Here is a 25029-nt window from a genome sequence, read left to right as displayed (position 1 = left end):
TGGCAATCACTTTGGTTTTGCAAATGAACAGGAGGAGATCATCTCAATTGTTCCAGAGCCATGCAAAAGAACGTCCGCCCACATGATTTATTGGTGAGTCCTCCTGGAATTCGACTCAAATAGCACACAACGCTGTGCTGACCTAAAACGTCCATGTGAAGCTGTTGCCACGACATGAGCCTGCACATTATCCTAAGCACATCGATCATTAGTGAAACAAGTCTAACGAGACTAGATGTATTCGCCAGTTGAGCATTGGAAAAGTGAAGCCAGGGTCATGCCGTTCCCAAAGAGTCTTGGCGATGTCATTTGTAACGTACATCAACTGCACAGTGATCGAAATGCGCGGCATCTCGTTACACGACCCTTTTGTCGAACTTTGCGAGTTGGCGCAGTTAGTGCAATAACAGCGACCTGCTTAGGCAATCTCAACATCCCTCGAACGTACAGAAAGACTAAGAAATCGTGGAACAGAATTGAGCTCATTGCAACACTGATGATTGGTATTATTGAACCTCGTTAACGAGGTGGGTGCGGGCGCTATCTACTCGATTTTCTCCTCTGCCGTGTTTTACCACATCTTAGTTTTGACCGACGCACCGTCTCTTCTCGATCCTGTAATCACACCGCGAATGTCTGTCGTGGGGCCCAGGAAAGAGATCGCCGTGTTTTGCTTCGGAATACTCCAATGTTCCTCCTTTCCCCCCTCATCTTTCATAACCTGTTCAGAGATCGACGTTGCCTACTGATGATGATATAGAACCAACGTCAGCGACAGTGTAATAAACAGTGAGATTATACCGATGTGTAAACAGACGAGATGGTTGACGCCTAGTTCACCAACAGCAGTGCAGCTTCAACTGATTCTACATGTCGATAGTCGTTCAGTTTGTGATTCAAACTCTCTGGTAGTTCAACGAGCGCCACCGGCCTGCTGAGCTTCCAGAGCGCGGCTCTGAGCGCGAGTGACAGGTCTGCTCGATGCGGTGGCGGTCGAGCTTCGAAGACCAGTCCTGGTGCCGCGACGGGCAGCTGTGCCAGCTGCCATCTTGGTAGCGCTGCCTCTCGCCTTGGGGACGCTTCTCAGCACAGCAGCCTTCTTTGCGTTGTGTGCCTTTTTCTTGGTACCAGTGAGCTTAACCTTCTGCTTCTTTTTGCTGCCTCCTTCTTCGTGCTCATCGTCTGAGAGCTCGGCCTGTGCAGCGTTGCGCTTCTCGAGAGTCACTTCATCTTCGTCGGTGTCTTTGTTGACAGTTCTGGGAAAGGCGTTGGACTCTCTGGACCTTTCGACACTCTCCTTGTTTCCTTCGGGACCAGACTTGGAGGGTTCAACGCGACTTCTGGAATGAGCAGGATGGTAGACGCAATCGACTGCGTGGGCGCGGTTGTCGGACCTCAGAATGAGGGCGTAGTCGGTAGAGCACAACCAGCAGAACTGGTAGTGGCAGCTGGCGCAGGTCATGTGGTCGCAGCCGCCATTCTTCTCGATAGGCACCTTGCATTTAGGGCAGGGCTTTGTGATTGTGCCAAGCAAGACCACTGACGACTCGTCCTCTTCGCTGTGAGCGTGCTTGCGAGCTTGACGCTCTGCCCGACGAGCTTTGATGGCGGCAGCTGAGGGGTTGTACGGTTCGGGTTGAGCCATTGTCTGCGAGGGACACATGCCCTCAGTGGCGGCATGGTTGTAGTCGCCGAGGCAAAGGAAACAAAACTCGTGACCGCACTTGGTGCCTATAGTTACCCTGTCAGCATCCACATCTGAGTGAGTGAGATTGCGGGACCACTCACATAGCATGTGGGGGCAACCTCCGTCTCTCTCAATTCTGGCGCCACATCCTCCAGGGCAAGCTCTGGACATTGCAAAGACGGCAGCCTCTGATTGCAAAGTCTCTTCATCGTGGCGAGCCTGGTAATCGTCGCAAGACTCGCCCTCGTGCAAGGGAACCTTGCAGTCCACACAATGCTTACGCTTGCACACCTTACAGTTGAAGAGGGGAGAATCAAGTCCACCGATATGGATTTGTCCCGACTTGCACTTGGCCGACATCTATACGTGGTTAAAGTCAGTACTGTTTTCTCAATACGCATGCTTGATCGGATCATCAAGTATGTTCAACTTACACAGTAGTGGAAGTCGTCGTCCTCTTCAACGCAACGCTTCAGCAGGACCTTGTCGTACATGCCCAGAGACGTCTTAGAAACAATCTGCCTGACGATCTCATAGCTCAAATGTTCCTGGCACTCGGCGCACTTGATGCGATCTTGACCCGAGCCGATTTGACCGACAATGTAGCGGTTGAAACATTTGCGGCAGGTGTTTGGTTCATGGTTGTGCTGTCCAGAATGGTTGATGTCAGGGAAGACATTGGGGGGCTGGTCCTTGTAGCACACAGCACAGGTCTTCACCGCGGGACGTGGGACGGCGGGCGTGGTAGTGTTTGGATTAGCTTGGGCGATATGCAGCTTGCCTGTTTGCTTCCTGCCATTGAAGACACGATCTCTGACTCCTGAATGCATGATAGCCATGACTCTTGCGCCGGTGTATCTTGGAAAGTCGGGGGAGGTCAATGGTACTAACAATGCGCGGACGCAGCTTTGAAAGCCAGAAGCCGAGGCAAAATGAATATCAGCAGGTTGGTGCGAAGTCCACCCAAATACGTGCCAAGGCGGCAGTATAGCAGCGACCACCAGCCTGGAAATTCGTGTTGTGCTTCTGAGGAAAGGACGCTAGTGGGGGGTTGGTCTGAGCGGCCATCTGGAGTTGTTAACCGACTCACTTGCTTCAGCCTTCTGTGGTCTGAAAGAAAGATGCTTTCGGACCCGCATATATTGCAGTGCAACGACGATGATCTGGAACCATGACTTCCGACCAGTCTGAGATATAGCTTGCAGCCTTCGACCCAAGACCTAGTTGACCATTGCGATTGTCGCCAGCAGCGAAGACTCGTCCATCCTGCACGAGCAGGAGGACGTGTCCGTCGCCTACCGCAACATCCAGAAAGTCGAGGGACTCTCCTGTCCCTTCGATCTCGACCAGTGCTGCTTGTGTCGACTCCAGCTCGCGAAGACAGGATATCGAGTGCTCAGTGCCAGGGGTTCCTGTGCCAAAAAGATACACTGCGCCGTCTTCTGACAAGGCTGCCGTCATCCACCCATCGGAGGCGATCTTCTTGATGTGGACACCCCCGAGCGAACCGACAAGTCCTGGATATCTCGCTTCTGTCTCAGCGACGCTACGACCTAGTGAGCTATGTCTTGCGTCACCCCAGCTATAGACATTGCCGTCCTGCGTAAGACATACGAATCCAGTGACATTGGCGACTAGTTGAGCAACACGACCAGGAACAGTATGGCTGGCGCTAGGACCATGCAGGTCATTCACCTCGTCGTCGAACCATTCGCGAAATTTGGCGAAAGACGTGAACTCCAAGATGCTGTTTCGAGGAGAACTGGCAGCCGCAAGTACGACAGCAACATGACCATTACCGGCTACAGCCAAATATGCAATGCCTGGCGTTTCTTCGTCTGAGAGTGCGTCTGCTGTTGCAGTATGTGCTTCAATTTGATTGTCCTCGGTAAAGGCAACACCTCCTTTGCGACTGAGGACGCCTAGAAGGCCATTGTGATCGCCAAATCCTGAAGTCAGATCGAATAGTGGTGCTTCTTGAACGATCTTGGTGCTACCATGCCTCTTGATGCAACCGTTTGCCTTACCCCTGCCATGCTGATAGAATGCAGTCTCGCTCCAGCCAGAAAACAAGACCTTGGTGTCCTTGATGTCGCTGTCCTGAGAGACTACGAGCACCTCAGGCTGTGTGATGTCTTGAGTTGAGTCGGGAGAGAGCTGACCAAAGGCATTAAAGCCACTGGCATACAGGAACGTGATTGACATTTGTTGGGATTTTCGGCGGAAGAGATGCCGCTAATGCGTTCTGGGCGACGTCTTGTACAAGGAGCAGTGCAGCATGCGCTTACTGAGGAGGACTATGACATTGAACCAAACCCACACACAGCGCAATGATGCCTACATATGTGTGTTGGGAAAGCAATGATCACGCAGCGACACAGCAAACAAGAGCTGTGGTACAGTTGCCAAGGCGGTATGGTTCAGGCAAAAGCTCGGTCCAAATTTTACAGCCTCGATTAAAGTTCCCCATCAGCTCATCAAGGTCGCTAAACGCTCTTTGCTGAGCAGACGAGTGGAGAACATTTATATGGAGTGGTTATTCATAAGTCGATCATTGGAAGGAGCGATCCCTCAAATAATGCAAGCACATACATGCCACATCCCTATGACTCTTCCAAGTCTACACTCGTCCTTTGCAATTCGTCCGGTACGAGCGCAGATCTGTACAGACACCAATACGAAAACAAGGACCTGAACAAGCTAGCTAACTTGCTAGCCATTGAGCTGCTAGGTCATGGCCAGACCAGAGCGAAGACCGAGAATTCCACCTACTGGGCTAGCGTTGTCATGAATCTGCAAGTCCTGGACACTCTGGATATCAAGGGCAAGGTATTTGTCCTAGGTACTAGCCAAGGTACACCATCGTTCAAACCAGCAAACGAATTTTACCACTTTATGAACTTCACGGGCTTTGGCAAAGACATCCCAACCGAAGACGGAAAGTTCTGGGTCAAAGCTACCCAGAAGAACTGGGATGGAGACGATGGCCGCAGACGAGCGAGAATGTGTGCCATCAATTTGCGTAACAGAGATGGTCTACATAGCAGACTGTTTGACGTGGGGATCCCTGTGTTGTGGCTGCATGGAGATCAGGACGTTGTGTACAGTGTTGCCAATGCTCAGGAGGAGATCAAGCTCTTCGTCAACAGCCCAGACGCAACGCTTCAGGTCATTGAGGGTGGGCCACATTATCTGAAATACACCAAGGCCAAAGAAGTCGACGCTGCACTGACCAAGTTCTTTAGCAAATACATCAAGCAAGCCAAGTTGTAGAAGTGTGTGCGCAATATGCTAAGAGGCGCTGTATTACGTGGGAAAGGATTAAGTTAGACTTGGTACGAAGAAAAAGAACTTATCCGCCTCTCAGAAACTGATGCCCGCCATCCGAACTCCATCCGCGCCGAAAATGAGTAAAAAAACAGAAGAGACAAGAAAACAAGGCAAAGATGGTGTTCAGGAACTTGTTGTCTATCTGAACTTGCTGATAATGACAGCGAGAATCAGAAGAACCAGCACAGTAATAATGGCGATAGTGATTATCTTATTCGTAGCCATTCTGAGCAAAGTTAGTCAGAGGTCGACGATGTAGTTGTTGGAACGTGGAGTCAGCATTACCTACGAGCCATCTGCTTCAGCGTCTTATTGCTTCTGTCGGTGTAGCCTTCACCCTCGATGAGGACATCGCGAGAGTGCTCAATGACTTCTCTTTGTCTGGCCAAGTCCGCAAGAGTATTGCTTCCAATGTTTTCAGTTTCCAGAGCGATTCTCTGACTCTCACGTAGGCGGCCACTTGAGCGTTCGAGTCTATCGGTACCGGACAGAAGTTGCTGTCTTTGCTCAAGCTGATCGTCACCGGTGGGATTATCGGTGTAGCGTCTTCCGAAAAGGGCAGACTTGTCGCTCGACAGGCCCTTCAGTTTCTGTTTGGCCATATCGATGTCGTGGGTGTAGTTGCGGAAGCGTTGGTTCGTCTTTGTCTTTTGGTTTGAGGGCAAGTTCTCTTTCTCCAGCCGCATCGAATCCAACTGGAAGCGATGAGTTAGTAGGAAGCACAAGGCGCCAGACGCAAAGGGCGACTCACGATCTCGGTGGCCTCTTCAAGTGAGTGTTGTGCGCGACTGATGGCAGCCTTGCGCTCTTCTCCGGATAGTTCGGCGAGCTGTTCCAGTTTCTGGTTCAGATCGGCTTGGACGAGCTTGAGTTCGGCCTCGTAGTTGCTGAACAGCTCAGATCCAGCATCGGTATCCATTGGGTTGGCCATGCTTGCTACTGTGTTGTGCTGTAGGCGACAAGAGAGAGGAAGCGTCCGGTATACGCGTATGTAGTCGTTTGGAGGTGGAGTGATGCGATTGTATTGTCTAACCCTCCGGGCTTGAGGTCTTGTGTTTAGTCTTTGTGTTTTTGTGCTTGCTTGATTGCTCTACCATGTGTGTCGAGTCGGGGATAGGGACGATGATGTTGGAGGCGGCCGCATTACACCTAAGCTCGGACCACCCACTTCCTGGGCAAGATCGATCAGGCCGGCGCCCTCAGGCTCCCCTTCTTACGATATTGTATTGCTAGACAATCATCATGTCTGACATCCATTCCGTGCGCGTCGCACAGCGTCATCCAGACGATACTCAAAAGACCAATGGTATACACGCTTGATCTTGACATAACCTTGTCGCCGGAAGGACTGGGTCTCCGGCGGCCAGTGCTTCCTCGATGACGCTTGCCGCATTGAGCTTCAACGCCTCACGTCCTCCAACAGACGCGTTCTTCACAATGTACAATTAGCCCGGCGCTTCCGAGTTTCTCCTCAATACTGACACTGTGTTCACTGCTTGACAGTGTGTGCCATAAGTTGTTTCCTCCCAAGACTAAACATTCGCACTACATTGTATCTCCTTGACAATGCATTCGGAACGAAAGCGTGTTGCCATCGTTGGTAGTGGATGTGCCGGCTTAGGTGCGGCATGGGCATTGCAGAATACTGATCATGAAGTTCATGTCTTTGAGAAGTCTGATCGTCTGGGAGGCCATACAAATACACAGACCTTCACACATGGCGAGCATTCCACTCCTGTTGATACTGGCTTCATTGTCATGAACTCTGCCACATATCGTATGCTTTGGCCACCATGTCCGGTTTCCACTTTACCACGTTGCTGACCGAATCTTAGCAAATCTGATCAGATTTCTAGACTATGTCAAGGTAGACATTGTGCCTACCGAGATGACTTTCAGTGTGTCTCGTAACCATGGCGAGTTTGAATGGTCCGGCTCTGGGGAGGGCATCTTTGCTCAAAGGGAGAACATTTTCAAACCTAAGATGTGGCGTATGATCTTCGACATCATTCGCTTCAATCAGTTCGCCTTGGATCTTCTCACCGAGGATGACTCTTCGCGCACAGATCAGACGGTTGGTGATTATTTGGAGGAGGAAGGTTATTCCCAAGCATTCAAGGACGACTACCTTATTCCTATGACTGCCGCGGTGTGGAGCACATCTCCAGACAAAACAAGTTTGGAGTTTCCAGTACTGACGCTGGTCCGTTTCATGTGGAATCACCACCTGCTGTCTACCATTGCAGCACGACCCACTTGGCTGACCATCAAGGGTGGCTCCCAAAAGTACATTGATGCTATTGTCCGCAGCTCTGACTCGAGAAGGTTTCACTTTCACACATCAACCCCTATCACGGGTGTGACGAGGATGAACCAGAATGGTAAATCCGTCGTGGAAGTCAGCTACAAGAGCCCATTGAGTGGTACTCAAGAGTCGTCGACCTTCGATCATGTAATCATGGCTTGCCACGGAGATGACATTCTACCTCTTCTGGCTGCCAAATCGCGAGTACCGCCGTCAGAGAAGGAAGAAGAGATCTTGGGTGCATTCCAGACTTCTGAGAATATCGCATATCTGCACTCCGACCTCTCCTTGATGCCTCTGAGAAGGCCGGTCTTCACAGCATGGAATTACTTGACAACTTCCGCATCATCAAAGCTCGAGCATCCTGCTGGTGTGAGTTTGACATACTGGATGAACTTGTTGCAACACATCCCAGAGTCTAAGTTTGGGCCAGTGCTGGTCACGATGAATCCGCCTCACGAGCCTGCGCCAGGGTGTACTCAGGGTAAATTCGTTTATCGACACCCACTTTACACTCCAGCAGCTGTCAAATCGCAAAATAGACTGAACGAGATTCAGAATACCTCGGGCATCAGCTATTGCGGCGCCTGGACAAAGTACGGCTTCCACGAAGATGGCTTTAGCAGTGGTCTAAAGGTCGCGATCGATCATCTGGGAGCGACTTTGCCGTTTGAATTCAAAGACTCGACGTTCTCGCGAGGAAAGGCACCTCAGCTGAACTTGAAGGATCATGCAGTGCGCACTGTGGTTGTCTGGATTATGAGATTTGCAAGTCTGTTCGGAGTGTTTTTATCTCTACCACCGGTCGCTTTCGCATTGTCAGTTTTCCTTGGTCTTCTTGACAGAGTGTTGGGCATCAAGATCAAATTTGATTAGAGCATAGGATATAGCGTGGTATCGTGGAGGGGAGAAAGGAGTCCATAAAAATGTTTCGCGAGAGCAGATAGAATGCGCGTGGCCGCTACAGTTGTTGGAACCGATTCTACAACCACACGAATATCATATATCTCAATGACTACCGCTGTGCCACCAATACCTAATTGACTAGGTACTCCAATTTTTTGAGTGGAATTAACGCGGAGGTCCGTGCGCCAACACGCTCTCTCTCCTTCCTGGTGAATCCCAAGACCACTCTCATCAAACAACTCACGACCAACCTCAGAACTCAATCCTGGTCTACATTGTATCCACCACGGTTCTCTCTCGGTGGAATTATCTCAATCATCTTCAATCTTCAACATGGCACCAGCTGCACCGGGACCGATGTATGGCAAAGACGAAAAGGCGCTTTGCTTCCATCACGAATTGCTATACGAGGCCAAGGTGCTCGATTCGCGACACACTGACCAAAGCGACAAGAAATCGCCCTACGAGTACAAGGTTCACTACAAGGGATGGAAAAACACGTGAGTTTGCAACGTTTCGCGATACTCGTTATCCCTCTGCGAGTCGAAGTCTCTCCTGTCGTGGCCATCTCAGCCTCTGACTTCGGCAATATCATCACGGCTGTCGAAACAACCATCTTAGTTCCATCGAGGAACTCATATGAGTAATTCCAGAGTTGGTGTCATTACCACTTGCGTCTTATACATGATTTGACTCGAAATTTGTTCTGCTTCACACACTTGCTGGCCTGAATTTGTGCTAATCAAAACTCGTAGTTGGGATGACTGGGTACCTCAGGACCGTCTTCGCAAGTACAACGACGAGAATCTTGAGCTTTCGAAGAATCTGAGACAGGAGATGAACGCACAGCGCAGAGCTGCAGCAAAGCCCATGACAGCGACCGTCACCAGAAAGCGCGATCTCAATACTGGATCTGCTAGAGGCAGCGAGGAAAGGACTGCACCTGCAGCACCATCTCGCGGAACCAAGCGTGGTAGAGAGTATGAGGGCATCGACAAGGTCAGTAATTGTCTTTCGCAAGTTCGTGACTTTTTGTGATTTTGTGTGGTTGTCTGATTGTCTGGGCTGCCCCTCGCCGCAAATACTCGAACACATCCGCACCACAGCGCGACTACTAGACAATGATCACTATGCCGACGTGTTTCTATGTGTCGGCCTATCGTTGTCGCTCTGACAGAATTGTTACGGTATCCATGCTAACCACGGAAGCAGGAGGATGAATTTCTTCGTCGGCCTTCGATCAAGATTTTCATGCCTGACAGTCTGAAGGCTATTTTGGTAGACGACTGGGAGAAGGTGACCAGAGAGAATAGACTGGTACCACTTCCTTCGAAAACTCCAGTAGCGCAATTCCTTGCAGACTACGCAGCTTCCGAAGGCTCAAAGCGTAGAGAGGGAAGCGCTGAGGCAGACATTCTTGAGGAAGTGATCGCTGGCGTCAAGGAGTATTTTAACAAAAGCATTGGACGTATCTTACTGTACCGCTTCGAGCGTCCACAGTGGTCTGACATCCATGCTCAACTTAACAAGGGCACTGGAGACTTGACGGGCAAGCTGCCTACTGACATCTATGGAGTGGAACATCTATGTCGTCTGTTTGGTAAGTATGCTTGTCGTTTGTTCGTGAATCATGTTCTCTGACAAACCTCCAGTGTCAATGCCCGATTTGATTGCTCACACAAACATGGACTCTCAGGCCGTGAGCCGTCTCCGTGAGGAGCTGCACAAGATGACGCAGTGGCTCAGCAAGAACGCCGGCAATTACTTGTCTCAGGAATATGAGCAACCTACCCAAGATTACATAGATCGTGTCAAGTAAACCTGGAGAATGGAGAAGGGGCATTTTTGCATCAAGCGATGGCGCGGTATGGGGACTTGGGAATCATCAGTCGGTACAAGGTGCACGGCGTCCGGAGGTCGGGGCTTGCACAGGCGTTATCATCATTCGTTATCATTTCTTACTTCCGGGTATGGTTTCAGGGAGTACTGTCGGTCATCGATCTTGAACCAGGTCACGGCTTCCAATCGTTCTAGGTTCTTCCGTTCAGCGGCGGTCTCGTGGAAGCCGTTTACAATAGTTCTCGAAATGAGCACCAATCATTACCGGCGGTATAACCCTATCTTTGACTTTGTGGAAGGAATCTCATAGATAGCGGTTTGAATATCGATTCCATCTCTTACAAGTGAAGCGAACGCCTCCGCCAGACGAGTCAATCAGCTTGTGCGCTTTCCTCATTTGACGCTGGTAACACCTCAGCCGTGCTGACTGACTCTGACAGATGAGGCCGCGAGCCGAGTATCAAGGCTGAAGACACGACATCGGCACACAACAATACTAACGTTCTCAATCTGGGGGCTTTCTATCTAGATGGCGGGTTCATTCGTTATGACATTAGAGTTCATATCATGGAGACGGCGCTCTGGTCTGGGGCGCGCTTGGCATCATGGCCGCTCTCGGATCTTGTCGCGCTCCTATCGGCCGCGGACCTGGAGTGACCCGTTTGTCCTTGCCCTGTACCAAGTGTCGGTCCCTGATTCTCCACCTCAACGCCCAAGGAAGCGCGATCGCAATGACCGGACTGTAGCTGCAATGTAGATCAATGTCGCGGCTTATGCATGATGAGTTTTCTCTCTGCTGCCGGCACATCTTCCAACACAGGTGCAGGCAGAGTCTTGCTTGTCAGCGTGTTGTTCGAGGATTGCCGACAGAGGGAAGCTGTCATCATATGCAAAAGCAACAAGCCAGATGTGCTTGGCAGACGCCAGTGATGTTCTTATCGCCCATTTGGTGGCGAGATTCTCTCGTCAAGGTCCCCGTTCGCAGGATGTACATCTCTACTGGGCGGCCGCTGGGTACGCGTGACGCTAGAGTCCTTCTCGAATTAGGACACAGGTAGGGAATAAGCTCTGCAGTAGGGTCCGGGCATTTGATAATCCTTTCAGCTCCCACACCTACGTTTAAACAATCTCACGTCTCGCTCTTTTTCTGACACCTCGTCGTCGTTGTTTCGAGTGACTGTTCTGACGCCGCTCCTTGGATACTGGCATCGCGTTGGCCACGACATGACCACGAAGCAAACGGCTGGGATCACACTTTCGCCTCAGGAATATTGCTGAAGCCGCACTCTCCCGCCCTACCAAACGCCCGTCAAATCATAATCAACATGGTCCCATTAAAAGTCGAAACCTGGATCTGGTGGTCATTCGTGGTGTTGTGTGTTATATGTCGAATGTGATTGAGCCCTTGCGACCTTGACCCATCCCCAATGCAGTTTCTGACTCCAGTTTAGGATCTCGAGGTACCAGAGCCTCGGCACGATCAAGCGCTTCCAGGCCGATGACTACATTACCGTTGTTGCAATGTGCTTCTATACCACATTGATCGTCACCATCAACATTGTCGCCAAGTCTGATTCCAACCTATTACCGCCAGGCTTTGATGTCAGCAGCCTGACATCTCAGGAAGTGCATGACCGTGAATACGGATCCAAACTGGTGCTTGTCGTCGAGCAATGTCAAATTATAACCGTCTGGTGTGAGAAGCTATGCTTATTGTTTCTGTACCAGCGTCTCACCGTCGGTACCAAAGAAAGACTCGCGATCAAGATTCTGTTCTTCTATGTCGGTATCAGCTGGGTCGTCATGGAGATCCTCTATTTCGGTGTGTGGTGCCGCCCATTCACCATGTACTGGGCTGTGCCTTCGACTCAGCAATGCACTGCAGCGACCAATCACCTCATCCTCAATGCCGTCTTCAACCTGAGTTCTGACATTTGTATCCTTGCCGTCGCTCTGCCAATGTTCATCAAAACACGACTACCTCTCCGAAAGAAAGTTGCAATCGTCGGCATCTTCTCTCTGGGTACTTTTGTCATCATCTGTGCTATACTCAACAAGGTTTATTCGTGGCGTGAACCGTATGGCGTCCAATGGACGTACTGGTACGTCAGAGAGTCTAGTACGGCACTTCTGACCGCCAATGCTGCCTTTGTTTGGGCTCTTTTCAGAAGAATGTTCAAACTCAGGTCTCTTGGCAGCTTCTCTGGAAAGAACACATACACACCCTACAACGGGTACACACCGACATATACGACGACACATACGCGCGTGGAAACTCTTGTGAGGAAGAAACCACGACATGATGAAATCGATCTGGACCTTCTTATGCCCGATCCGGACGACTTTGAGGGCATTCACCGCCAAACAGACATTCACGTCAGCGAGGATACTATGAGCCTGAAGAGAGAAAACAACTCAATGACAGGCACATCATCAGCCTGGGCAGAAGCATGGGCAGTACGGGCACCGGCTGGTCCACCACCAGGCAGCAGTAGCAGCAGGGAGGGCAATAGCAGCGATTGCGGGCGCAGCACCAGCGACTCGACAACCTCGATTGTGCCAACGCCGCAGAAGCCCTCGAAAGCGATATTACGGCAAAGTCAAAACGACTCGCCTGTCTGAACCTGCTTTCCCACCGATTCTTCCTTTTGTCCCAGCAGACATTTATTGTCACATTTAGCGTGTCTGATTGCACAGCCCAATTTCCACCACATATACCACCTTTTTCTTGTACATACTTGTATATAGCATTACCTCAAAACTTACATCAATATACGAAAATTACATCCGCTGCTATTTAATTCTGCCTGGATACTCGATCTCATGGTTCGTCTCGCAACACAGCGATCACTCACGTACGACCTCTCATTTCCTAGCTTTGCGTATGTCAAAAAGTTTAATAGAGCACCGAAAGCAATACCGAAGCTTTTCACATGTGAATCCTCCCGAACGCCTCAAGTCCAACGCGCCGACTGGGTCCGAAACACATCAATATACGGATCAAAATGCCGACAGAAAGGGGGAGAGCTTTCGATTGCTATCAGTCCTCAAACAGGCTGCCAAGTCCGGCAATGTGTGCATGTTCCTTCGTCATTGGCATGTTTGGAGATATTGATACTCGGCGTCGAGAGGCGCATATGGCATCTCTGGTCTCTTGACGGTTAGACCGGTGTGCATAATAACGGAGATGCTCGCAGTTACAAAGTCTAAGGATAAAAAAGAGGCTCTTGCAATAACGTCAGAGCAGAACTGACGGGCAACGTACGTAGTTGTCGTATAAGCAACTTTCTTTACGTGCGGATCGGAGCATTATTCCACATACTCAGGGATGTCGAGTCACTCTAAGTTTTCATTTTCAATCATGTCGCAATAAGAGACCCTTTTTGCATTTGAGTTCAGAGCAAGCGAAAAGAAGTGTTTCGTTAAAAGGTAAGAGGCTCTGGCTGTCAATGATCGACGAGGACCTGTGCATCGGTAGTTCTTTCCGTGTAAAAGATAACCGCGCGTTAAGAGAAGCAGATTCCGAACGTCGAAGCAGAATACGTCGGGTACGAGGGGGGAAAGAGATACAACAGTGAAAAGAATGATCATATGATAGCAGTTGTAATGGTCTAGATAACGACCACGAGTCAAGGGGTGTGCAGAGGGTCAAGTTCCGGTCTTTCCTTCTCCGTTTATCACCCCCACAGCCGCTCCTGCCTCCGCGGTTCGCGGTAGACACAGCCCGGAGAGAGCGAGACACCGAGAAGGAAGCAATGACTCGACTAGTTGCATATACTGCATCTCAACGTTGATACTATTGTTTGAACCTCTCTTGACATTGATATCGACTCGTGCTTCCTGCTTCGCCTGCGTCTCGGTCCGGAGGATGGAAATCCTTCGAGGGCTCCTGACGCCTGGATAGATGGCCAATATCGGAAGTGGGAATGTCAATTCAACCATGAGCCAAATCAGTATTAAGTGAACTGGGGGCAATTATCTTGCGTTGGTCGCATCTGGGCATTCCATTTGATTGTTGAGGCTCGAGTGAACAACGCGGTAACATGACATAGGCAGCCATGCACCGCTCAGACTCGCAGTGAACAGCAAGCACTAGAAGGATACACACTGTTGTAACTGATCTATCGCAAGGATGGGTCATCTGCAGCTTGTCTTGGGCAAATCTTGCACATTATCGACCGAGCCAGGATCAGACCTCTAGCCACTTGCCTTGAGGGAAAAAGCTACGTCATTGGGCGACACAATGGACACACATCCAAAATCACATCACGATGAAGAGCGAAAGTCAAGTAGATTTGAACAAATTCTTAATTTTGTTTGTAACTTAGGATAAAACACTACCACCTAAGTAAACAAGCACAAAGGCTGACCGGAGCCTTTTTCATGTCACATCACCCACCTTAATCAAAAGCTATGTGTGTATCAATCTGTCACATCAACTGTAGCGACTCACCTCAATTCATCAGCAAAGTAAATTCACTTAAGCAACATAAGGGCTAGTACCAGCGTACCTAGCAGGTCTGACCGGAGCCTGTCTGCCACCACTCCTCTCAACCCTCTCACCAAAATCAGGTCTTCCAGCAGCACCAGAGAAGAAATCAACGGAGTCCACAGAGCCCGTGGGCGAAGGAGGGGCTGGAAGAGCAGCTTCAGCATTTGTCGCGGAACCAACTCTCGAACGTCTAGCATCAATGCTGGCTTGAATGTCCAAGATGCCAGCATAAGAAGCAGCTCTAGGACTAATTCTGGGGACACGAACAGCAGCGATACGAGCAGCATTGTCAGCTCTGACATCAGGAGTGCGTACACCAGCGTCAGAGGAGAAGATTGAAGAGGGATTAGGGAGCTCCCAGATAGGGCTAGATGAGGAGTAGTCAGAGGTAGGAGAACCAGGCAAAGCACCACTCATCCTATGAACCGAAGTCGGAGAAGCAGGAGGGCTAACTCTAGCTCTAGCAGGATCGGTCCAAGAGACTCTGGTGAAGTCTTCCCAGTCAGGGGTACGAGCTTCAGGAGCACCAGGAGAAGAGTTGGAGTCGTGAACAAACATATCGGGTGTGTTGGCTGCGATACGAAGGTTTGGAGGATAACGAGGAGGAGGCAAATAAGGGTTTGCACAACGGGGAGGGGTGCGCATACCAACCGGTCCAGGGCTACGGGAGAGATGACGAGCAACAGGGTTTCTTGCACCGCTTCTGCTCGGAGCAGCAGAAGGGCACTGATCACTGTCATCTCTCGTCCACCGCGAGTCGTAAGGTCTTCTGCGAGTATTGTCGGGGCGATTGGCGCGAGCAACGGGATCAGGGACGACGGGGTTAGCAGGGGTTTGACCGAGGTGAGTGGAGTTGAAGGGGAATCTGCGAGAGTAGAAGTTTTGCATCTCAATATCTGGCTCGACAGAAGGCTTGTTGTTGCGGACAGGCAGGCACTGACAAAGCAATTCACTCCATGACATGGGCTTGTACAAATACTCCATAGACATATTTGCTGAAGACCTTCTGTGTTTTGTCAGTAAGAGGGGGAGGGGTTTGGGACTTACCGTAATTTGTGGTCTTCTGGAGCCTGCCAGAGAGGAGTGAATGCTGTGAGTTAGTGAGTGTCTGAGGTGGAAGTGTTTCTGGGTGGGGAGGGAGGAGATGGAGGTGGCCTTCGAGTGCTTATCAAGGTTTCTGGCGAGGCCGAGATTCTTCTGGAGTTGTCAAGAGCATTTTTCTTCGCTTCTTTGATGCTTTCTGTGTAGTTGGAACGGAACAAAGGCATCCAACAATGTGACCACAAAGAGATGAGAAAGAACGTGAAAGCAATCAACCAGTGGGACAAAGGATAACGATCTCGACCACAAAGCAGAGTGCGTCACAAGTGAAAGTTGTTGTGCTTGACCAATAGTGGCATAATTCGCTTGCACAGCTGTAAGCAACCACGGTCTGCCCGGAAGCATGATCGTCTAGCGAGTCTTCCGAAACTTGGAGAAAATGAACATATTTTGTTTGGGGCATAATGACATGATTCTCACCGAATTGACGGCTGATGCTGGACCAGGGTCAGAATAGGGCGCGAGATGACTACATGGCTCGATGGCTGGATGGCAGGTCGATGTAGTACAAGTCAGACATGTGACAAGTCTCACATCCGCCTCTGAGTCGGGGTCAAGTCATCTGTATGTCTCAGAGCAGGAATGTCGTTGAGCGTGTAGGCTATGTTACATTCATCGGATTGGCAAGCATGAGCATGTAAAAAGGCAAGCGTTATCATATTCAACAATCAAAAGACTAGAGCTTAGGCGTCGTCTGATCCTTGTCGGGCGTGTCGACATCAGTTGGTGGCGTGTCCTCCTTGAGTACGTCGCTCGTCCAAGTGGAATTTGAGCTGATGCTCAGATTGCTGGCACGATTATGCAGGGAGGTCGGTGAAGTCTCGTGCTCAGATGCAGTTCCCACGGAGCCGGGTGTGCCAGGTCGAGAGTCAGAGGAATTTGCCAGACGACTCGAGCGCCTCGCGGTTGCTGGCTTGGGTCGCTCCTTCCTAAGGTTGAGGTTGCTGTTGCTCATTGTACGTAGCTTTTCCTCGGATCTTCGACCAAGCGACTCGGGAGTAGAACTTCTCGAGCTCGAGCGTGAGTGGCTAGTTTCTCTGAAGATGCTACTCGGTCTTGGTTTCTTGTCTCTCATGTTGGATAAACTCTGCTTCTCTCGAAGAGCTTCGCGCTGGATACGAATTTGTTGATCATGGTTGGGCCTTGTCGGGTGTCGCAGGCGAGTCCATCCTCTCCAACCAGTCCACCAAAGCCAGCCACCTTCTTGTTTTGCCAGTTGTCTCCTTCTCGTCTTAATAATGGCTCGCAATTGAGCGCGTCTCTCATTCTCTTTCTCCCAGTAATTGTGACGGTAGGTGTCCCAGTCCTCGCGGAAGTCTGGTGAAAAGGGCTTGGGTAGCAATAAAAGCTTGATGACGTCTCCACCAGGAGCAACATCCTCCTCAATCCAGCCATAGCGGCCTCCAGTTTCCCACAGGCCAACCTTGTCCTTGTTATCGAGAGCAGATTTTTCTATGTCTTTGGGCATGAACTCGAAGCGCATACCCTTGACGTGACCCCACCAGCCCCAAGGGTCCAGGAAATAGCGATAGCCAAGGGCTTCTTTCCACCAGGGACCGCGTATGACGACAAGCTTGAGATTGAAGCCTCGTAGACCTCTGTTTGTGATGTTGACCCATTTCCTCGGCCAGCGAACGCCACGATCCCACATGCCAGTGCCCCAGACCAGACCAGCAGTGACCAGACCTCCGACCCAACCTAGGCGTTCTGCAATGTCGACGACCCAATAGGGAGAGCCGCCAGAACCCTTACCATCTTCGCGCGGACGCAGGAAGAGAAGATATGTAAAGGTAGAGATCCACAAAGCGAGAGCGGTCATCAGCACAAGGTAAAGGCGTAAGCGGGCGCCGAGGCAGAGGTACTGGGCGCGGAGAGAGGATTCGAGGATGAGGAGATTGAGCTTGATTTGCTCGGGTGACGAGGGCAGGCTGTTGAGGGGGTCGGATTGGGAGGAAGCAGGCGGGTGAGGAGCGGTGATCGAGTCTCTGCGTGAGCGCGAGGACGAGGACGAGTGCGAGTGCGAGTGCGACAGGGTGGTGGTGGAGCTCCCACGGCGGGCCGACTGAGCGACTTGGTCGAGCGAGACGTCGGACGGCGGGGCGCCCTTGACGATTCGATCCAGTGTGGACATCGACATTGCTTAGCTCATGATGGCGTGTAGCAGAGTGCGACGAGGAGGAGAGGTGACTCTGAATTGATGCGCCTGCTGCATGACGGATGACGGATGACGGATCAGAATGATTCAACGGCGGCGCCGGACTGCGGGCTGATCTAAAGTCCGTCCTTCCTTGTTGCCTGGTGCATCGTCATCACACCTGCACCTGCCTCACTTTCGATACAATAAAGTCGTTGTCCCTCGCTCCTTCTTGCTTTTCCCCTCGTTCCTTCTGTCTATACACCATTCAAGATTAGCCGATTACAACATTCGCGCGCCAGCCGCGCCACCATCAGCCTTGGAAAACAGGCCTGGAACCAAGTCAGCGATTCATTCAACAACGCCCTCTGCATCAACCGCCACCCACCGCAAGCCGTCAAAACAGAGAGAGGCCCAAGGATGGCTTCAGACACGGGATCTGGTGGCCAGCGACCCATGCTGGCCTCACAACGCACCAAAGACACTCCTTCCGAAGCAAGCAGGACTGGAGGGAAGCCTGGCTATTTCCCACTGGGCTACAAGGATGGCTTTAGTCAATGGGTGTGTCTCTCTTCCCACTGCTCTCAATCTGACCGCATACTAACTTCGCCAAGTGGGCTGGTCTTTCTCCTGCCGTGACCGAACATCGTGTCCTCTCCTTCATCCCCTATCTCCAGAAGCCGCCAACTCACACCCAGACTGGCTCAGCTCCCGCCTCGACCAACGCCTCGACACAGGACATCACAAGAGACGAAACCCGTCAGACTGATCCCGTCATAACATCCACTCTCAACGACCCCTACGGCCCTCGTAAATGGAACTCGGACTTGGTGGAACTGGCGGGAAAGAGTCGTTTCTTGAACGAGTTTTCTGTCGAGAGAATCGGTGACCAAGTCGACAATAATCTGGTCATGATCCACGGCTATGGCGCTGGCCTTGGCTTCTTCTACCGCAACTTTGAGAGTCTCTCGAGACTGCCCGGCTGGAAATTGTACGCTCTGGACATGCTCGGCATGGGTCGTTCATCGCGTCCACCCTTCAAGATCCACGCCAAGGATCGTCAAGGCAAGATCGAGGAGGCCGAAAGTTGGTTCATCGACGCTTTGGAAGAATGGCGCATCAAAAAGGGCATCGACCGCTTCACTCTGCTCGGCCACAGCATGGGTGGTTACATGGCCGTTGCTTATGCCTTGAAATATCCTGGCCATCTCAACAAGCTGATTCTCGCATCGCCCGTCGGTATCCCCGAAGACCCCTATGCCGTGAATGCCGACTTGCCAGAGCCCGAAGACTCCACAATGGTCAACGAATTCACTCAAGATCAAACAAATACTGCCAACGCTACAAATCCAGACATTCCCGCATCATCAAAGACTGGCGACAACAACAATTTCCTCAACGCAAAAGCCAAGAAAGACGCTGCCAACAACAGCGGCAAGCCGCCGAAGAAGCCTCTGCCCAAGTGGCTCACCACTCTCTGGGACGCAAACATCTCTCCCTTCTCCTTCGTGCGCTGGTCCGGTCCATTGGGTCCACGTCTGGTCTCGGGCTGGACGAGCCGCCGCTTCAGCCACCTCCCTTCAGAAGAATCACAAGCCCTACACGATTACAGCTACTCTCTCTTCCGTCAACGCGGCTCAGGCGAATACGCTCTGGCCTACATCCTCGCCCCCGGAGCCTTCGCCCGCAGCCCCCTGATCCGTCGAATTCAAGGTGTCGGCCGTCAATGGATCTCAGAATCCCACTCCGCACCCACTTCCGACGATACCTCTTCCACACCCACCGGTCTATCCAGGGTCCGCGAGACTGGTATCCCAGTCGTCCTCATGTACGGCGAGAACGACTGGATGGATAAAGACGGTGGAAAAGCCGCTGCAGAAAAGATTCAAGCTGAAAAGCAAAAAGCTCTTTCCACTGCTACGGAGGAAGAAAAGAAGAGAGAGAATGGCGATGCTAAAGTCGTTATCATCCGTAAAGCTGGACATCACGTCTACCTCGATGGAGCCGACCATTTCAACTCTGTCATGGATGAGGAAATGAGAGACGTAGAGGCTAGGGAGAAGAGATTGGGTTTCATGAAGAAGTAGAAGAAGAGGACGATAGAAGATGTGTTTGAGATACCTATTTGATTTTGCATTTGGGAGTTTGGGAGATTGGTCAGGCATACAAGGGATATGAAAGGGAAGAGGGAGATTTAGACACATGCAACATACCGACAGTGAAGAGGCATCATTACTATACACAAATCTACGACATTGATCCTATCTACACTCGCAGAGGATGCGATTAACTTTTATATCGAGACATTCTTCTTCGATCGATCTGGACACATTGCGACGTGCCTGCAATGCTCCGTCCAATTCTTCCTTCTGGAACCTTTGAAGCCTATAAGTTTACATACCTAATTCTTCACGCATCTCTAACACAAAGTCGCCATTGCGGTCGCGTTCCCTGGGACCTAATCTCTCTGGCATCAACTTTTGCTGGTGTTTCGCGGCGCAACTGGTCACATCAATGAGTGGCTTGACCTCTCCTTTCATAATCGCCCTTGCGTGCGTATCACAGGGCGTTGGGGCAGAAGCGGCCGAATTTAGTATGTAAACAGGGGACAAAGAAATAAAGACCAGATCGATTACCATATGTTCTAGATACAGCTTCTAAAGAAACTTCGAGACAGCACGACTCACCCCCTCGACATCTTCATACACATGCCAATGACCAACATCACTCAAGACCTCTAGCGAGCTCCCTTTGGGCAGCGATTGGACATATCCCTCACACAATTGCTGCGGCGATACCTTGTCTTCCGAGCCAGTTATGATCAATGTTGATGCCTTGACAGCCGCAAAGTCCAATTTATTTGTAGCATTGGCTAGAGCAGTGCAAGCCTTTGCATAGCCCTCTGCGTCTTGACCAAGCAGAGAGAGTCTAATTGCAGTTACTGCAAGCGGGTTTGAAGATTTTGTCTTCTCAGAGGTACCTGCTGTGACGATGGCATCGACCACTGCTGTCATGCCTTTGGTACGGACGGTGTAGGCTCTTGCGTGGGTGCCCGAGCTAGCTGCGGCGGGCAGAGGCGATGGCGGTGGACCGACAAGGACGAGTTTGCTGATCAAGCCAGGATTGTCCAAGGCAAATCTGACAGCGATCAAGCAGCCCATGGAGTGGGCGAACAGTGTAGTGCCCGAGGATATTCCTGCGTGGTCGAAGACGCCCTTAAGATCTGCTGCGAAAGATTCGATGCTGAGGCTGCTCAGGGGAGAGGTTGGAGACAAGCCGTGTCCTTCGAGATCGAGCAGGTGGAGGTTGTGGCTTTGGTCCAGCCGAGATGCTTGGATCAAGGGCGTCCAGTAATCCATGGTACCACCGAGTCCATGAACGAAAACAAGATTCTCTCCTGACGAAGATCCTTGCTGACGATAGTGTAGCATCTTGTTGTCGATTTTTGTCAGACCGTTGGAGTCAACAGCTTTTTTGTTCGACGAGGGAATGTGGCTCATGGCGTGAACGGTAGAAACAGTAGGGTTCGACGAGTCTTGACCGCCGATGCGGTTTGTCAGTGACCCTAGTCCAGCCACTGACACTGTGACCTCGTCACCAGACTTCAGATAGGTAGGAGGCTTTTTGCCGATCCCAACACCGGCGGGCTTGATTCTGTGTCAGCTGTATGTAGATGTGTGAGGAGTTCACAACTTACTGTGCCCGTTGCCAGAACATCTCCAGGCATAAGGGTCTGTCCTTCTGACATGGTCTTGATCAGGAAAGGAATGCTGAAGATCAAATCCTCTGTGGTGGCGTCTTGTCGCACTTCGCCGTTCACTCTGGTTTGGACTCGCAGAGTCTTGTCGAGCTTTCCTGCAGGCACAGCAATAGGACCCTGGCACAGTCGGTCAAAACTTCGAATCCGACTCGCAGGTCAAGATAGTACACTTACCATTGGACAGAAAGTGTCTGGCGATTTGCCAATGTAGAACTGCTTGTGATCGCGTTGTCTCTCACGAGCAGTCATATCGTTGATGATGGTATAGCCCCAGACATGTTGCATGGCACTCTCCTCAGAAATCTGATGGCCGGCTTTGCCGACGATGACTCCAATCTCTCCCTCATAATCAATCGTCTCGGTGAAGCCAGGATGAGGGTAGATGTCCTCGCCGTTTGCAATTATTGAGGTAAAACGCTTGGTAAAAATGACAGGATGGGTAGGCTGATCAACCTTGTCGGAGCTGTCAAAACCAGAGCCGTTGAATTCTTTCGCGTGCTCTGCATAGTTCTTGCCCACGCAGAGCACATCTCGACCACTTATGGGTGGGAGTATTCTGACAGATGAAGCAGATATGCTTTCACCTGATGGGATGATGCCAGATTCTCCAATCTCGATGACCTGGTAGAGATTCTGGAGCAGCGTACCCGAGGCAAAAGCAAGCGGTTGAATCCTATCACTATCCAGATCGTAGTGGCCAATAGAGGTTCTCTCGGATCCGTTGATCTGGAAAGCGACATAGTTCGTCAGCGAGTCAATTGTGGTTCCATTCGAACCATTGATGCCATTCCGGCCGTTGGTGTGGTTTGCGGCAGTCATCGAGAACTCGGGAAACCAGACAGTGTATGTGTTGTACTCTAGGTTTGCAGAACGGCGAATGAAGTTGGGTTTATTTTCTATGAGCATCATTGTCACATGCAATGTTCAAGCTGGGACTTCCTTGTCAGGGCAGCTGCGACCCCGCCTTCTGGTAACTCCGTCTCCCCCACCTTCCTTTGGTATGCACGCGGAGAAGGCGGACATGGCGGACATTGTACACAAAGCCTATTTGACGTCCTCGTGAGCCTGCTCTCTTCTTACTGTGCTCCATGCCATGTGAAGACCAAAGGCTACTTACATCTTCGCACTCGTAGGGGGCTAGTGAGGGGCAGAGAAGAGCGGGGTAGATGGTTTCAAACGAGAGCTGAACCTTGTGGAGGGTGTTGGTACTGGTTGCCATGAGGGCAAATCCCTATATAGAGTCTCAGACCTAGATCATGAGAGGATCACTCAAATCCTCACACTCAACAACTCTTTCCACCATGTCCAACTCTCCAGCGACCGAGACTTACGACCACATCCCGAAGATTGAAAGTGGCCGTGATGTGGAACACTTGGAGCGGATGAGAACAGCGGGCGGCCATGTTGATGATCGTTCTCAGCCTTCTTTACCTGTTGTTCATCGCTCCTTCGCCAATCCCGCTCCCTTAGGCTTGCTTTCCTTTGCCACCGGTATATTCTTGATCTCAATCCTTGGTGTGCACGCTCGCAACATTCAGACTCCAAATGTGCTTGTCGGTGTGCTGCTTTTTTTCGGAGGAGTGTGTCAATTCATCTCCGGAATCATGGAGTTCGTGGCTGGCAATACAGTAAGCTCGCGAGATTCTTCCTTTTGATGTACCTACTCACACGGAGCAGTTCGGTGCCACAGTCTTCCCTTCTTACGCAGCATTCAACTTTTCGTATGCTATGATTTACATCCCGGGAACAGGTATCTTAGCCTGTAGGTATGCCCTTTAAGGTGTATCTTCTGCACAGACTGACCTGGGACCTAGCTTACATCGACGCCTCTACTGGAAAACTGAGTCCAGACTTCAACAACGCTCTCGGCATGTATTGCTGGGCCTGGTTCATCCTCACCGTCATCTTCACCATCGCAGCCATGCGGAGTTCCTGGGTGCTGTGGTTCACCTTGTTCTTCCTGGACATTGAGCTTATCCTTCTGGCTTGCGGCTACATGCTAAACAGTCCGAATACTCTCCTAGCCGCAAACTCTGTTGGTTTCGTGGTAGCTTTCTGTGCCTGTGAGTCTTTCCTGACATCTGTACTCTCCACTTTAGGACGATGAACTAACTTCAATCAGACTGGGCAGGTTGTGCTGGACTCTGGGCTGGGGGGCTGACTCCAATCGAGCTACCCACATTTGCTATGACAAAGCAGACTTGAAGCCTCGCAAGAGCTCCAAGAAAGACCCTTTACAGTGCATCATACTTGAGCAGCGTGGGAAGTAATTTGTAGGATCTGTGCGGTGACGGACTAGGCTTCCATAACGACACACTTAGAGCGCCGGATACGTCTGTTCGCATATAACACATTGCCCTTTATTTCCGTTCTCTTGCTCATCTGTGTGTCATAGTCGTGGTAGCTCACAACACTCAGAAGACTGATAGCGTGATGTGCGCTCTCGCATGGCACAACTTCGTGTCGGAAAGCACTGTGTACGTTTGCATCCCAAATAACACAACACGCCAGGTCGAGAGATTGTGGGAAGCTGTTGAGCATACGAAGGGCAACGCTCTCGAGATTTGATTTGAATGTCGCATGCGAACCGCGACCCTGTAGACTTTTCGCGGCAATTCCGAATATCAAGGTAAAGGGACAGTGTATAATGTTGTATATCGAACGGCTTCATCATTGGATACATCCAGTCGCGAAGTCTTTAGCTGTAGAAGAGGGAGAAATCTTGATTCAGAATGGACTGATGCTGCGCAGCACGGATAGTGAACAACCGGGGCGGTGTGACGGTATTCCATTTTGCTTGGTGCCGTGGAAACATCACCAATCATCGTCTGCGAAACCCATCTTCCTAAGACCTACGTATCGTGGTGGCTCCTTGTATGGATTTTTGACGCCTTTGGTCCTGCCAACGCGCAGGGCTCTACCGTAGTCTCTCATGTGCTCTCGAGTGTGAAATCGCCAAAACTGCCATGTGCAATCCTTGCCCTCAAAACTCTTTATGACTGTGCTACCACCAGGATGTTCGAAGACAAAATCTGTGCAGTCATAGATGATGTCGTCAACCACGATCCAAAGTCTGCCGTTTCTCAAAGTCCTGTCTAACACCGTAGTTGCAGGGATATAAGGTAGCTCGGTGTCTGGGACATCCTCTGGGAGAAGTGGATACTGTAGTGTTTGCGCAGTGCTGATGACGACGCACTCGATATGAGCAGGATGGCAATTTTCCTCTGTGGTAGCAACGGTGTGAAGAGGAAGCACGGTGGCCTTGCGTTTGAGCTGAAGCCAACCCATGATGATTCTGTGGGACGTTGTATTGCGAGAGAAGGAATGTAACAGCGAAAGACAAACACTTTGATGGTACCCAAAGTATGGAGTTGTCTAAGTTGAATCTCTGAATGATCTGAAGCTTTCCAACCGTTCCAGATACCAGCCTACGAAACGTCCAGGGGTCGGAGATCTCCAGAGGGCTATCTAAGAG

General features: G+C 50.8%; 13 protein-coding genes across 13 annotated transcripts; 6 read left to right on the top strand and 7 right to left on the bottom strand.

The window, feature by feature from the left end:
- Positions 1 to 913: 913 nt before the first annotated feature.
- AUEXF2481DRAFT_7148 (uncharacterized protein) lies at positions 914 to 2526 on the bottom strand (the record flags this gene model as incomplete). The annotated part of the gene is made up of 3 exons (XM_013486066.1): positions 914 to 1731; positions 1789 to 2047; positions 2122 to 2526. 3 exons carry the CDS (start codon positions 2524 to 2526, stop codon positions 914 to 916), a joined length of 1482 nt encoding a protein of 493 aa, XP_013341520.1.
- Positions 2416 to 4056, bottom strand: AUEXF2481DRAFT_358153 (uncharacterized protein). The gene has a single exon (XM_013486243.1). The coding sequence runs from the start codon at positions 3890 to 3892 to the stop codon at positions 2783 to 2785; it is 1110 nt and encodes a 369-aa protein (XP_013341697.1). The 5' UTR covers positions 3893 to 4056; the 3' UTR covers positions 2416 to 2782.
- Positions 4057 to 4279: 223 nt separating this feature from the next.
- On the top strand, positions 4280 to 4960 carry AUEXF2481DRAFT_7146 (uncharacterized protein; the record flags this gene model as incomplete). The annotated part of the gene is made up of 1 exon (XM_013486065.1): positions 4280 to 4960. The coding sequence occupies one exon, from the start codon at positions 4280 to 4282 to the stop codon at positions 4958 to 4960; it is 681 nt and encodes a 226-aa protein (XP_013341519.1).
- Positions 4961 to 5155: 195 nt separating this feature from the next.
- AUEXF2481DRAFT_7145 (uncharacterized protein) lies at positions 5156 to 5948 on the bottom strand (the record flags this gene model as incomplete). The annotated part of the gene is made up of 3 exons (XM_013486064.1): positions 5156 to 5243; positions 5303 to 5712; positions 5769 to 5948. The coding sequence occupies 3 exons, from the start codon at positions 5946 to 5948 to the stop codon at positions 5156 to 5158; spliced, it is 678 nt and encodes a 225-aa protein (XP_013341518.1).
- A 508-nt stretch (positions 5949 to 6456) lies between these two features.
- On the top strand, positions 6457 to 8338 carry AUEXF2481DRAFT_81815 (uncharacterized protein). The gene is made up of 2 exons (XM_013486199.1): positions 6457 to 6794; positions 6853 to 8338. Exons 1-2 carry the CDS (start codon positions 6584 to 6586, stop codon positions 8196 to 8198), a joined length of 1557 nt encoding a protein of 518 aa, XP_013341653.1. The 5' UTR covers positions 6457 to 6583; the 3' UTR covers positions 8199 to 8338.
- A 133-nt stretch (positions 8339 to 8471) lies between these two features.
- On the top strand, positions 8472 to 10454 carry AUEXF2481DRAFT_42445 (uncharacterized protein). Its single transcript, XM_013486151.1, has 4 exons — positions 8472 to 8728; positions 8984 to 9227; positions 9441 to 9828; positions 9881 to 10454. The coding sequence occupies exons 1-4, from the start codon at positions 8562 to 8564 to the stop codon at positions 10045 to 10047; spliced, it is 966 nt and encodes a 321-aa protein (XP_013341605.1). The 5' UTR covers positions 8472 to 8561; the 3' UTR covers positions 10048 to 10454.
- A 600-nt stretch (positions 10455 to 11054) lies between these two features.
- Positions 11055 to 12861, top strand: AUEXF2481DRAFT_42443 (uncharacterized protein). Its single transcript, XM_013486150.1, has 3 exons — positions 11055 to 11121; positions 11172 to 11460; positions 11519 to 12861. The coding sequence occupies exons 2-3, from the start codon at positions 11393 to 11395 to the stop codon at positions 12687 to 12689; spliced, it is 1239 nt and encodes a 412-aa protein (XP_013341604.1). The 5' UTR covers positions 11055 to 11121; positions 11172 to 11392; the 3' UTR covers positions 12690 to 12861.
- Positions 12862 to 14462: 1601 nt separating this feature from the next.
- On the bottom strand, positions 14463 to 15812 carry AUEXF2481DRAFT_42440 (uncharacterized protein). The gene has a single exon (XM_013486149.1). It carries the CDS (start codon positions 15547 to 15549, stop codon positions 14548 to 14550), a length of 1002 nt encoding a protein of 333 aa, XP_013341603.1. The 5' UTR covers positions 15550 to 15812; the 3' UTR covers positions 14463 to 14547.
- A 475-nt stretch (positions 15813 to 16287) lies between these two features.
- On the bottom strand, positions 16288 to 17827 carry AUEXF2481DRAFT_42439 (uncharacterized protein). The gene has a single exon (XM_013486148.1). It carries the CDS (start codon positions 17795 to 17797, stop codon positions 16337 to 16339), a length of 1461 nt encoding a protein of 486 aa, XP_013341602.1. The 5' UTR covers positions 17798 to 17827; the 3' UTR covers positions 16288 to 16336.
- A 423-nt stretch (positions 17828 to 18250) lies between these two features.
- Positions 18251 to 19881, top strand: AUEXF2481DRAFT_67947 (uncharacterized protein; the record flags this gene model as incomplete). The annotated part of the gene is made up of 2 exons (XM_013486185.1): positions 18251 to 18355; positions 18409 to 19881. The coding sequence occupies 2 exons, from the start codon at positions 18251 to 18253 to the stop codon at positions 19879 to 19881; spliced, it is 1578 nt and encodes a 525-aa protein (XP_013341639.1).
- A 570-nt stretch (positions 19882 to 20451) lies between these two features.
- On the bottom strand, positions 20452 to 22373 carry AUEXF2481DRAFT_99945 (uncharacterized protein; the record flags this gene model as incomplete). The annotated part of the gene is made up of 3 exons (XM_013486242.1): positions 20452 to 21441; positions 21492 to 21671; positions 21729 to 22373. The coding sequence occupies 3 exons, from the start codon at positions 22371 to 22373 to the stop codon at positions 20452 to 20454; spliced, it is 1815 nt and encodes a 604-aa protein (XP_013341696.1).
- Positions 22374 to 22855: 482 nt separating this feature from the next.
- AUEXF2481DRAFT_67987 (uncharacterized protein) lies at positions 22856 to 23661 on the top strand (the record flags this gene model as incomplete). Its single annotated transcript, XM_013486190.1, has 3 exons — positions 22856 to 23182; positions 23232 to 23316; positions 23369 to 23661. 3 exons carry the CDS (start codon positions 22856 to 22858, stop codon positions 23659 to 23661), a joined length of 705 nt encoding a protein of 234 aa, XP_013341644.1.
- A 707-nt stretch (positions 23662 to 24368) lies between these two features.
- Positions 24369 to 24842, bottom strand: AUEXF2481DRAFT_7137 (uncharacterized protein; the record flags this gene model as incomplete). Its single annotated transcript, XM_013486063.1, has 1 exon — positions 24369 to 24842. One exon carries the CDS (start codon positions 24840 to 24842, stop codon positions 24369 to 24371), a length of 474 nt encoding a protein of 157 aa, XP_013341517.1.
- Between the last annotated feature and the right edge of the window lie 187 nt (positions 24843 to 25029).

This window comes from Aureobasidium subglaciale (assembly GCF_000721755.1).
Source record: "Aureobasidium subglaciale EXF-2481 unplaced genomic scaffold scaffold_18, whole genome shotgun sequence".
NCBI classification, from domain to species: Eukaryota; Fungi; Ascomycota; class Dothideomycetes; order Dothideales; family Saccotheciaceae; genus Aureobasidium; species Aureobasidium subglaciale.
Note: the sequence above shows the minus strand (reverse complement) of the source record. Positions and strands in the feature narration are given on the sequence as shown.

Bases quoted from the DNA above. Each gene is read 5' to 3' on its own strand.
- AUEXF2481DRAFT_358153 (XM_013486243.1), bottom strand. From the start codon at position 3,892: ATGTCAATCACGTTCCTGTATGCCAGTGGCTTTAATGCCTTTGGTCAG.
- AUEXF2481DRAFT_81815 (XM_013486199.1), top strand. From the start codon at position 6,584: ATGCATTCGGAACGAAAGCGTGTTGCCATCGTTGGTAGTGGATGTGCC. The intron at 6,795-6,852 runs GTATGCTTTGGC...ACCGAATCTTAG, and splicing joins CATGAACTCTGCCACATATC to CAAATCTGATCAGATTTCTA.
- AUEXF2481DRAFT_42445 (XM_013486151.1), top strand. From the start codon at position 8,562: ATGGCACCAGCTGCACCGGGACCGATGTATGGCAAAGACGAAAAGGCG. The intron at 8,729-8,983 runs GTGAGTTTGCAA...CAAAACTCGTAG, and splicing joins TACAAGGGATGGAAAAACAC to TTGGGATGACTGGGTACCTC. The intron at 9,829-9,880 runs GTAAGTATGCTT...ACAAACCTCCAG, and splicing joins ACATCTATGTCGTCTGTTTG to TGTCAATGCCCGATTTGATT.
- AUEXF2481DRAFT_42443 (XM_013486150.1), top strand. From the start codon at position 11,393: ATGGTCCCATTAAAAGTCGAAACCTGGATCTGGTGGTCATTCGTGGTG. The intron at 11,461-11,518 runs GTGATTGAGCCC...ACTCCAGTTTAG, and splicing joins TTGTGTGTTATATGTCGAAT to GATCTCGAGGTACCAGAGCC.
- AUEXF2481DRAFT_42440 (XM_013486149.1), bottom strand. From the start codon at position 15,549: ATGTCTATGGAGTATTTGTACAAGCCCATGTCATGGAGTGAATTGCTT.
- AUEXF2481DRAFT_42439 (XM_013486148.1), bottom strand. From the start codon at position 17,797: ATGTCGATGTCCACACTGGATCGAATCGTCAAGGGCGCCCCGCCGTCC.